The 12,286-nt window shown below is 49.0% G+C and overlaps 1 protein-coding gene across 1 annotated transcript in view; it reads right to left on the bottom strand.

Moving 5' to 3' along the window:
• RYR1 (ryanodine receptor 1) overlaps positions 1–6,351 on the bottom strand; it is a 107,928-nt gene extending 101,577 nt beyond the window's left edge. Inside the window, exons 1-3 of the mRNA XM_029235932.1 lie at positions 6,304–6,351; positions 1,295–1,414; positions 70–174 (exon numbers count right to left, since the gene is read on the bottom strand). Coding sequence (XP_029091765.1) covers positions 70–174; positions 1,295–1,414; positions 6,304–6,351 — 273 coding nt within the window. The remainder of the gene's footprint in view (positions 1–69; positions 175–1,294; positions 1,415–6,303) is intronic.
• Between the last annotated feature and the right edge of the window lie 5,935 nt (positions 6,352–12,286).

Genomic DNA, 12,286 nt, shown 5'->3' with positions numbered 1-12,286 from the left:
AGATGGTAAATGACCCCCAGGTCCTCCCACCCGTCCCTGCCACCCATCCCACCTGGGTGGGAGCCTCACCTCCACGCCGGCCTCCACGGTGTTGGCCAGCATCTCCTGCAGGGCTCGGACGGACAGGGACTGCTCCAGGACGAAGCAACAGATGGCCAGATCGGGGGGCACATTCTGGGAGGTGGGGAGATGTGAATGGTGGACCTGAAGGCTCCAGAGTGCTGGTGCACGCCCTGCCCCTAGTCTAAATACCTACACCCCTTAGAGACCCAGACCCGACCCCAACCCTCCAAGAAGCCCTGCCCTCTGCCTCCCGCTTCAAACACCCTGAATTCGCACCAACATCCCAGAAGACACCTCTGCTCTGCCTCCTCCCTCATACCCCTGTACCCCACCCGAACCTCACAGAAGCTTCCACAGCACACCTAATCCCATAGGAAGCCTCAGCCCCTGTCAGACGCATTCCACCCATCTGACTCCCGGAGCCCCCTCCTTGCCCTCCCGGCAGAAAACGAAAATCTCTCCAACCCCAAAGGAAGCCCCAGCTCCCGCTGTAACAAGCAGACAGTCTCAGCTCCTGCCCTCTCCCTCAGACACCTGTGAACACTGCTTCAAAGTCCCAGGAGCAAGGCCCCACCTCACACCTCCTGCCTCAGGCTCCCACCCAGGCACCTCAAGCACTTAGACACCCTCCCCCTTGGACCCAAGACTCTCTGCCCACCTCAGGCCCCTGGCCTCCTCCCCCATCAAACTCCAGGTCTCCTCCCTCTCCCAGCCTCCGCCCCATCCCCCCAGGTCACCTCCTCCCTCAGAGCCTGAGTTCTCCTCAGCCTCAGACCCCAGGCTCCCCCCACCTCTCAGCCTCCAACCCCCTCCCCAGTCAGCCCCCTGCGGGCACCCCCTGACCCTCCAGGCTGTTCTGCTTTGGATTGAAGACCCTCTGCCCCCTCAGACACCTGCCTCCTAAGACCCCCTGCCCCTCCCTCCTCAGACCTCCACCCACCTCAGACCCCTGCCCCTTTCCCCCGTAAGCCCCCTCCCATTTTCTCTCCTATCAGCACCCCCTTCAGATCCCCTCTTCTTTGAACTCAAGACCTTCTATCTCCTTAGACCCCCTCCCTCTTCCCCCAGGACCCCAGCTCCCCTCCTCAGACCTCCAGCCCCCTTTCCCTCTTAGCCCCCCTCCCTATTCCCCCTCCTGTCAGCATCCCCTCTCCAGACTCCCAGACCCCTCTTCTTTGGGCCCCAGGCTCTCTGCCCCTCAGGCCCCCTCTTCCTTCCATCCTGCACAGACCTGGGCGTTGCTGGTGGGCTCCAGGAAGCAGAGGCGGTTGCCGAAGCCCTCGGCGGCCAGGCAGAGCTTGAGCTGCTCCTTGAGCACCATGGCGCTGCACTGCAGGACCATCTCGTCGTCCTGGGGACGGGCAGAGGGTCAGGGTGGGCGCCCGCATCCCACCCGCATCCTGCAGACACTGTACCGTGGGCCACCCACCTGGCCCTTTCTCCTCGTGAAAAAGATGTGACTAATAATAGCCACCCTCGCCATTTATCAAGTAGGGGCCCGTGTTGAGCACTGTACATGCTTCTAACACCCCCATGAGATCCAAACCAGTGGCATCCCCACGTTAAAATGGGGAAACTGAGGCTCAATGAGGGGACATGGCTTGTCCAAGGCCACACGGCTGATAAGAGAAGCAGCTGGGATCTGAACCCCCGTCCAACTGACTCCAGAGGACTCCCAGGTGGGGGTCCACAAGGTGAGTCACTGGAGGGTGGAAGATATGAGTGCCTCAAGTTAAATGGCTTTTAAGTTCAGCCTTATCTAATTCTTCTTTTGTGTGTTATTTTAATAGTAGCTCTCATTTAAGGAGTGCTGTCTAATGACTCCTGAATGCAGTGCCAGAGTCTGGACTGGATCCTGGATGGAGGGGAAATGCCATAAAAGATGGTATAAAGACAAGTGGTGAAAGGTGAAACAGACTGAAGTAGATGATGGTATCATAGCCACACGAAATCTCCCGATTTTGATAACTGTGCTGTGGTTTTCTGAGAGACATCCCTTGTGTTTTAGGAAACAGACACTGAAGGATTTAGGGGTTAAGGGTATCATGTCCACAGCTAACTCTCAAACAGCTTAGGAAAAAAATAGGGAGAGAGAGGGAGGGAGAGATGGAGGGAATGATAAAGCAGACATGCTACATCCTAACATTTGGGGGAAATGACTGAAGGCCACATGGGAGTTCTCTGAGCTAACCTTGCAACTTTTCTCTAAGTTTGAAATAATCTCGAGGGTATAAATTAAAATTTTAAGTAAAATAAACAACCTTCTGAGGTAAGTCCTAGTATGTGAACCTGTGGAAACAGAGGCCTAGAGAGGTGAAGTGATTTGCCTGAGGTCACACAGCCGGCGCAGCTTGTGGGATCTTAGTTTCCCTTGCAGGGTCTTAGTTTCCCGACCAGGGATCGAGCCCACACCCCCTGCAGTGGAAGTGTGGAGTCTTAAACACTGGACCACCAGGGAAGTCCCAATATGCCACTTTTAGAACGTTAGACCACCTCTTGATATGTTAGTAGAATAGCCCATATTACATTCATAACTAATATAAATGTATGTGGGGGCTTGCTCCACATTTTTACTGATAGAGGTTTCAATCAAAATTGATGGGAAAAAAAAACAGATGGAGACCGCAGTGATTAACCACAGTGAAGACAGTGATTATTCCATTTTACAGCAAAGGAAACAGGTTCAAGGAGGCTAGGCGTTCTGCCTGAAGTCACACAGACTCCAGCCCTTCCAGCAAATCCTGGGCTTCACCCCACACAGGCAGCCCTCATTCTTTCTGTCAGCCTGGGAGGAGGGAGAGAGATTCATCCTGTCGGCCGGAGGCCCCAGGACTGCTCTGTCCTATTACCCCCAACCCCGACATCTTGGCATATGCCGTGTATTCACAGGGCTCATACAGCTTGCATTTATTAAGTACGTGCTGTGCTACACCTCGTGCTCAGGGCTTTACATTCATCTAATAGACACTGAATACGCATCTGCTATGTGCCAGGCACCGATCTAGGCACTGGATATAGAGCAGCGAACAAAGCAGACAAATCCCCTGTCCTTGTGGAGCTGACATCCTTGTGGGGGGAAATGCAATGAACAGGTGAATCAATTTATAATGTTAATTTCAGTGATAAGTGTTATGGAAAAAATAAGCCAGGGTGATGTAAGAGTTTGGGGTAGAGATGACATCAGTGAGGGGGGTGAAGTGACAGCCTCTCCAAGGAGGTGACATTTGAGCTGAGCCTTGTCTGAATAACAAGAAGGAATCAGGCCCGATCATCTCTGGAGGAAGAAAGTTCCCGGAAGAGGAGTCTGCCTGTGCAAAGGCCTGGGGCCATGGGTATTCAGAAAAAGCAAGGGAGACAGCCTGGCGCTGCTGCCATCAGGAGCAAGGGAGAAAGTGGGAGGAGACGAGCCCAGAGAGATATTTGCATGGACCCATTGAATCCTTATGGTACATATTTTTGTCCCCATTTTCCAGATTGGGAAACTGAGGCTCAGAGAGAAAAATAAAAATCACTTGCCCAAAGTTAGGAAGCAGGCAAATGGCAAAACCAAGATATAAACCAGGGACAGGGAGCCTAATCCCTACACCAATGATTCTCTAACTTTCTCCTGCATCAGAATGAAGGGGGGTAGCCTGGTTAAAAATGCAACTTCCTTGCTGCCCCAGTCGATCTGAGGTCAGCAGGGAATCTGGACCATTAACCAGCCCCCAGGAGGTTTTGACATGGGCCATGCTTTGAGGAACCCCAGCCTGGGCAGGGCTGGATGTTGCCACCCATCAAAAGGAAATGAAATGAACTTGGGGGCTATGCCCATCATGCTTAAAAAGTGAAATAAAAGTAGAGCAAGAACAGAAAATAGCAGCATGCCCCTTGTGTTCTAAGGGCTACCTACATTTCATGAAACTTGTTTCAGTTAAAAATAGTTGTGTGTGTGGCTTCCCTGGTGGCGCAGTGGCTGAGAGTCCGCCTGCCGATGCAGGGGACACGAGTTCGTGCCCCGGTCCGGGAAGATCCCACATGCCGCGGAGCGGCTGGGCCCGTGAGCCATGGCCGCTGAGACTGCGTGTCCGGAGCCTGTGCTCCGCAACGGGAGAGGCCACAACAGTGCAGAGGCCCGCGTACCACAAAAAAAAAAAAAAAAAAAGTTGTGTGTGGATGCACCTAATTTGAGCATAATAGCATGAATTGGAGGCAACCCAAATGTCCATCAGCAGGTGAACTGATAAACAAATTGTAGCGTATTCACACAATGGAATACTACTTAGCAACAAAAAGAAATGAATTCTTGATACACACTACATGGATTCATGTCAAAAATGTTACAGTGTGCAAAAGAAGCAGGACAAATGAGCATATATTTTATATGAAACACTAGTTAGTGACTTATGGAATCTCTGGTGACATAAAGCAGAAGGGCAGGGTGATTCCTGCAAAGAGCCAAAGGGAACTTTCTGGGCTAAAGGAAATGTTCTATTGATTATGATGGTGGTTACATGGGTGTGTACAGCTTGTCAACTGTAACACCTAAAAGGGGTACAATTTATTGCATGTCAATTATAGCTCAATAAAGTTGATTTTTTATAACATATGTGAATATATGCATGTACTGGGTTGCAATATAAAATATATTTCTTACCAGTGGGATGAGATCCAAAAAGTTTGAGAAAACCACCACATAACCTCAGTAAAGTTCAGGAAAACGGACCCAGTCTGGGGCCAAGAGATGTCAAGGCCAGGCCTCTAGAATCCAACACTGGCTAGCCAGGCAAGTCTGAGCCCAGTTTTCCTCTTATGAAAGCAGGAGGGCTGGCCCCCAGGGGCATCCAGAGATGACACTTCCTGGCCTTAACCTTGGTCAGTGACTCCCGCTCAGGCCTCAGTTTCCCTCAAAACTCCCAGGGAGATAAAGATAGGGCCCTACCTCAGAAGATAGGGCAGCAAGGATATAATTATCCTGAGGCCCTGGGCATGGGGTCTGACGTAGAGTGGCTGCTCAGGGGCTCAAGGCCATGGCCACGGTCTTATTAGGGCTTGGGAGGAGGGGAGAGCCCAACCCATGGTGTCTGCTAAGGGACTGGAGCCAGTGCAAGAGTCTAAGGTGAAGCTAGGCCTCCTCCCATGGCCGAATGTCCAGCTGTCCCTATCCTTCACTACCAGCCCCAGCTGTCCATTCCTCCCTCCCAGGAAACCAGAGCCGGCTCACCAGGGTCCTATTCTGGGGCCGGAATGCTGTGTCAGCATTTCCCAGGGCCTGGAGCGGGTGGGGAGGGGCTAGTGCAGGATCAGCGGACCTGGCCCAGAAGAGAGAATATCCCCTCCCATATTCACAGCCCCGCACCCGGTAGAACCACTGGGAGGGAAAAGTGGCAAGGACTTCGAGATGGGCAGCCCCTCCCCCCATCCTCTCCCTGTCCCCTGCCCAGGCCCCAGAAAAGTGGACTATTCTGGGAGGGACACCTGTTGTTCCAATTCCCATCCCTGCCCCCCGCCTGCCGAGGGTCAGAGATGCAGAGAGAGACAGAGTTGAAGACACAGTGAGAAACACAGAGGGCCTGAAGCCGAAGAACAAAGCCAGAGACAGAGACAGGGAGACAGAGATGGAAAGAGACATAGACACAGACAACCCAAAGAGACAGCTAGGGAGAGACACCACCCAGAGACCATTAGCAGCCATATCTGACCATCCTCTCCAAAATCAAGTGGGGAAAGAAAGAAGACCCAGAAACAGGGGGACCCTCAGGAGACCCTCAAGGGCTGGGAGTTCAAAGGAGTTGTGTCCTTCAGCCCACCACAGCCCTCTTCCCAAGAATTTAAATAGGTCAGAGTCTGGAGCAAAAAGAGAATTAGGGCTAAGTGGGGGGTGGGGGAGGGGACAGCTAAATTAAGCTCAGGAATTAGAACCACCTTCCCCAAGTGCCTGCTTCCAGAGTGGTGGGAGGGGGTGCTCTCTCAGCGGCCCCCTTCTCTGGGACAAATCGCTAGTGTCAGAAGAGAGGGTGGAGGAGGGAGGATCCTCCTCCCCATTCTGTAGTCCCAGATTCTGCTAATTCTCTGACGAGAAAGATGGGGGAGACTAAGAGAGACAGAAACGGAGAAAGACGGAGTGACAGTCACCCAAAGGGACAGAGGAGAGACCCCAGAGTCTCAGAGACCACCAGCAATCAGGACAAAGACATCGGAGACAGAGAGACACTCAGACCAGAGAGATAGTCCCAGAGACTCCAACACAGAGATACGCACCGTCCGCAGAAACTGGACCTCATCCTCGCCCTCTCCTCCGTCACCCATGATGTCGAGGCCAGAGGTGCTGGGGCTGAGGTCGGTGGCTAAGAGGAGGGGGCCGAAGGCTGGACGGGTGGTCTGGGGGCGAGTTGGGGTCGGAGACCTCTGGGGACGACAGAGGCACCCGCGGCGTAGATGGAACTGCGTGGAGGACTCGTGTGCTGGACAGAGCTGGGAGGAGGTCCCCGCCCCCGAGTCCCCATTGGAGCAGGACGGCCAAGGCCACGCCCCTTTGACGGAGCCCCGCCTACAAACCCCAAACCTTGGCCAAAGGTGCGCTTGGGGTGGGCGGGCTTAGTGGGGTGTCTTTAAGGCAGCTACCCTCTCTCCCCCTTCGCGATAAGGAAGATGCCATCATTCAGTTTCACAGAGAGCAAACTGAGGCTCTGAATGAGGCAGCCCCTGCTTGATGTCATACAGCAGAGAAGGGATGCGCACTAGGTCTCCTGGCTTTAAAAAGCACCATACACAGTGATTAAAAATACGGACTCTGAGAGACTGGATCCAAATCCCTGTCTTGCCACTCCTTTGTGTGACCTTGAACAAGTCACTTCGCCTCTCTGTGCCTCAGTTTCCTCAACTGGTAAGGAGGATATTAATAGTACCTACCTCACAGGGCTGCTGCAAGGATTAAATTAGATTATTTGCAGCACTTAAAACTGTACCAATACAGATGCAACCACTGTGGAAAATAGTACGGAAGTTTCTCAAAAAAACTAAAAATAGAACTACCATATGACCCAGCAATTCCACTCCTGGGTATGTATCCGAAAAAAAAAAAACCAAAACACTAATTCAAATAGATACATGCACCCAATATTCATAGCAGCATTATTTACAATTGCCAAGAGATGGAAGCATCCTAAATATCCATCAGCAGATGAATGTATAAAGAAGATGTGGTACATATATACAATGGAATACTACTCATAAAAAAAGAACGAAACTTTGCCCTTTGCAGCAACATGGATGGACTTGCAGGGCATTATGCTGAATGAAATAAGTCAGACAGAGAAAGACAAATACTGTATGATATCACTTACATGTGGAATCTAAAAAATACAACAAACTAGAGAATATAACAGAAAAGAAGCAGATTCACAGAAATAGAGAACAAATTAGTGGTTACCAGTGGGGGCGGGGGGGGGGCGGGGAAGGAGCCATAAAGGGGAGGGGGAGTGGGAGGTACAAACTAGGGGTACTAGGAGGTACAAACTACTAGGGAGGTACAAACTATAGGCTCAAGGACATGCTGTACAACACGGGGAATATAGCCAATATTTTGTAATAACTGAAAAGTAACCTTTAAAAATTGTATTTAAAAACTACCTATACAGGGCTTCCCTGGTGGCGCAGTGGTTAAGAATCCGCCTGCCAATGCTGGGGACACGGGTTCGATCCCTGGTCCAGGAAGATTCCACATGCCACGGAGCAACTAAGCCCGAGAGCCATAACAACTGAGCCTGCGCTCTAGAGCCCGTGCTCCGCAACAAGAGAAGCCACCGCAATGAGAAGCCCGTGCACCGCAACGAAGAGTAGACCCCGCTCACCGCAACTAGAGAAAGCCTGCGTGGAGCAACAAAGGCCCAACGCAGCCCAAAATAAATTAATTAATTAATAATAATTTAAAAAGCTACCTACACATAGAAAATGTTAAGTAAGTGTTGCTAGCGTCATCATGGTCTTCGTCATCATCATCATTATTATAAAAACTTATGAGGCAGGAGTAATAGGCATAGTATCTAATATCTACAGTCTTTTGCGTGCCTGTCACATTTCAGGCTCTGGGCTACGACCTTTTCACTGCATCTCATTAGTTCTCACAACAATCCTGCTATTATTTACATTGTTTAGAGGAGAAAATAAAAATGTATGGTCCTTGCCACGCATGGTTTTAAGGACACGACCTGAATAAATGAGGTACAGCCGCCCCCCCCACCGATATCTGTGGGTTTTCCATTTGCAGATTCAGCCAACTGCAGATCAAAAACAAATTTTTTTTTAATTCCAGAAATTTCCAAAAAGCAAAACTTGAATTTGCCACAGGCCCGCAACTATTTCCATAGCATTTGCATTGTGTGTACAACTATTTCCATAGCATTTACATTGTATGTACAACTATTCCCATCGCATTTACATTGTAATAGGTATTATAAGTAATCTAAAGATGATGCAAATTTTACCAGAGGATGTGCGTAGGTTAATGCAAATACTACACCATTTTATATAAGGGACTTGAACATCCACAGATTTTGGTATCCAAGGGGGTCCTGGAACCAAACCCCTGTGGATGCTGAGGGATGACTGTAGTTCTCACAGTAATCTTGTGAAGTCAGTACTTGTATGGTGCCCATTTTCCAGATGAGGAAAGCTGAGCACAGAGAGGTGAAGTAACTTGCCCAAGGTCACACAGAGGCTGAGCCAGGGATTTGAACCCAGGGCCAAAGTTCTTAACCATTCGACTATACTGTCTCTATATTTGCATAAAATCTCCCAGTTACAACAAAAAGCCACTTCACCAGGGCCAGGCTACACTCCCTCAGAATTCTAATCCTCTGTCTCCCCAGGGGCTGCCTGAGCCAATGAGGGCCACTAGCTGGGCCACCCTTATGCAGGTGAGCACCCTGGTCTTTGTAAGTAAGGGAGCACTGAGAGGGGCAACCAGCTCCTTCCTGTTCCTGGCCACCTGGGGGGAGGGGGTGCTGGAAGAGGCTTGGGATCTGGGGGTCTGAGGCAAAGGGCCTCTGTAGTTCCCTAAAACTGGCAGCTCTGGGGACTAGAGGCCCAACACAGGATGCCACACACACCTGGACCTCCTGCCAGGCAGGTAGCTTCATGCCTCTAGGCCTCAGTTTCCTCATCTGTCAACTAGACTAATTTAGGATATTCCCCACCTCTTGGGGTTGTGGAGAAGATTCCATGAGGAAACCAATTAGCGCCTACCACATGGTAACGGATTGATACAGGGATCTATTAAAATTATTATTGGGACCTCCCTGGTGCTCCAGTGGTTAGAATTCCACGCTTCCACTGCAGGGGGCACGGGTTCGATCCCTGGTTGGGGAGCTAAATTCCCACATGCCGCGCGGTGTGGCCAAAAGAAAAATTATTAACATGTAATGGTATCTAATAAGTTATACAAAACAATATCTTGCAGTTCAATAAAATTATACATAAAATGTTGAGGTATAATAGATTGCTATGTGTTACATAGTTAAATATTGATTTATTGATACAACTGTAATGGCACATACGTTTGTACCATATTATTAGATTATATAATGTGTAATTATATAATTAGATATTTAGGCTAATATAATTATGTAACACAACTATATGTTTATCTGTCATACACTATATAATGCACACTTGCATGTTAAATATGAAGTTTTCCCTCAGAGTTGTATATATAACAGAAAATTATTCTGTGTCATTGTGCATTACATCATAAGATATTAATAGCGTTTCCTTTTTCTGTCAGTCATCATTATGTGTTTTAGGACCTACCCATGTTGCTCTGTGGACACCTGGTCTGTGGCTGCGGGGGGTTTGCAGGCCTCCCTGGTGACTGTCCCTTTCTGTTTATTCCCTCTCCCGCCTGCGGAGGTGACACCCAGGCTGCCCCCACCTCCCCCAAAATAACATTGCAGTGAACTTCCTTGTATATGTCCCCACGTGGAACTGAGGGAGAAGGTCTCGGTATGAAGACCCAGGAGCTAACCGTGGGGTCACAGCTCCACGCACACATTTAATTTGACTGCAGTGCCAAGCAGTCCTCAGGAAGGACTGTCCCCTATCAGTACATAAGGGCTCCTCCGTCCCCAAGGCCCCAACCTCCAATTGGCATTTTTCCAGCTTCTAATTTTTGCCAGACAAATAGGATGGCTCACTGTTGTTTCAATTTGCACTTCCCTGATCTCCTACCAATAATTTCTAGCACCTTCTCAGGTGCCTGTCTAGAGAGTTTTGGAGTCTCTTCCTCACCCTCATCCTCTTTGCCCATTTTTCTATCAGAGCGGCTGTCTTTTTCTCTTGTTGACTTGCAGCTGTCCCTTTTCCATTCTAGATATTAATCTCTCCTTGATTTTAAACTTTCTCTTTTTTTGTTTTTTTTGGCCACACCACGAGTCAGGCAGGATCTTAGTTCCCCGACCAGGGCTCAAACCCACACCCCCTGCAGTGGAAGCTCGGAGTCTTAACCACTGGACTGCCAGGGAAGTCCCGATTTTACACACTTTAAATACTGTTTTTCCTCTCTGTCATCTGATATTTGTTCCATGGTGTCCTCATTAAAAGAAATCTTTATTTGGATGTTATCAAATGCATCCTGTTTCTGCCTCATGAGTTTTTGTGGTTTGCTTAAGCAGTCTTTTCCTTTGCGGTTGTTGGTGTTATTGTTGGTATTAACCATCCCCGAGGGCCATGAGGGCGGCACACATTTATACCAGTGCCAGGGACCTTTGCCCGTCTCCCTCTCTGAGGCTTCTCTGAGTCCTGGGGGCCTGGAGACACTCTCCCACTATAAGCTGGTCTCAGCCAGGGCTGTTACATCACCTCTTGTAAAGCAGGTGCCGAGGAGATAGGCTGAGAGTCAGACAGACAGCACATCACAGAGAGCACTCTTGAGATCAAAGGAGAGAGAAGAGAAAAGGCAGGTGGAGGAAAACATGGAGAGGGTCTGCAACCATACGGCATGGCATGGAATGGAAAAGCTAAAGAGAATGGGCTCTGTGCTTGTCTAAATGTTTTGGCCTGAAAAAAAAATCCATGGTGACTTCTTTCTGTGCAAAAATAGACTTCTAAAAGAGCTTTGGTTGAATGGACTCACGTACTAGGTTTGGCAAAATCATACTAAATACTGTGACCATTAATCCACTCTCGGGTATCTACCCTACAGAACTGCACACCACAGTGTTCACCGCAAGTCAGGGGCTAGAATAACAGCAGCAGCATTTCACAGCAGCCCCAAACTGGAAACAACTCAAATGTCCATCACAGGAAAATCAATCAATAAATCATGGACTAATCACATGATGGAAGACTATACAACAACCAAAGGAATGAGCTACAGCTAAATATAACATGGAAGCATCACAAAGACATGATGTTGAATGAAAGAAGCCAGGGACTTCCCTGGTGGTCCAGTGGCTAAGACTCCGCACTTCCAGTGCAGGGGGCCGGGGTTCGATCCCTGGTCAGGGAACTAGATCCCACATGCATGTAGCAAATTAAGAGTTCGCATACTGCAATAAACGATCCTGCATGCCACCGCTAAAGATCCTGCACACCGCAACTGAGACCTGGAGCAGCCTAAATAAATAAATAATTTTTTAAAAAAAAAATGAAGCCAGATAGTTGTTTCCATTTATATACAGCTCAAAACCAGGCAAAACTACTCTGTTAGAAATCAGGTTACTGGTAACTTTTGGGAGACAGCACTGGGAAGGAACACAAGGGGGCTTATGGGGAATGGAAATGTTCTATTTCTTGATTTCTGTGAATGTCACAGGGGCATATTCTGTTTGTCACCATTCAACAACCTAAACACTTATGATTTGACTCTTTTTTGTACTTCAAGTTAAAAATGTGTCAAAAAATATGTCAAGCATGACACATTTAGGTAAGCGAAAACAAGCATGCACACTCAAAAGAAAAGTCTGTGTTTCTATGAGCATGTGTCCATGTACTTAAAAGCAGAGCCAACAGATCAGATGAAACCCAACCATGTATGATATTGGTCACCCCTGCCTAACAGGGACAGTGGGATGGGGAGGGGACTCCCCAAGGGTTAACTTCCATCTGCAATATTTTTCTACTAAGATAACAGTCTTTAAGATTATGTGAGGACTTCCCTGGCGGCACAGTGGTTAAGAATCCGCCTGCCAATGCAGGGAACACAGGTTCGATCCCTGGTCCAGGAAGATCCCACATGCCACGGAGC

Source organism: Monodon monoceros, unplaced genomic scaffold (assembly GCF_005190385.1).
Source record: "Monodon monoceros isolate NGI ecotype Baffin Bay Population unplaced genomic scaffold, NGI_Narwhal_1 Super_Scaffold_10, whole genome shotgun sequence".
Taxonomy (NCBI): domain Eukaryota; kingdom Metazoa; phylum Chordata; class Mammalia; order Artiodactyla; family Monodontidae; genus Monodon; species Monodon monoceros.
The sequence above is the reverse complement of the archived record's forward strand: the minus strand, read 5'-3'. Positions and strand labels throughout refer to the sequence as shown.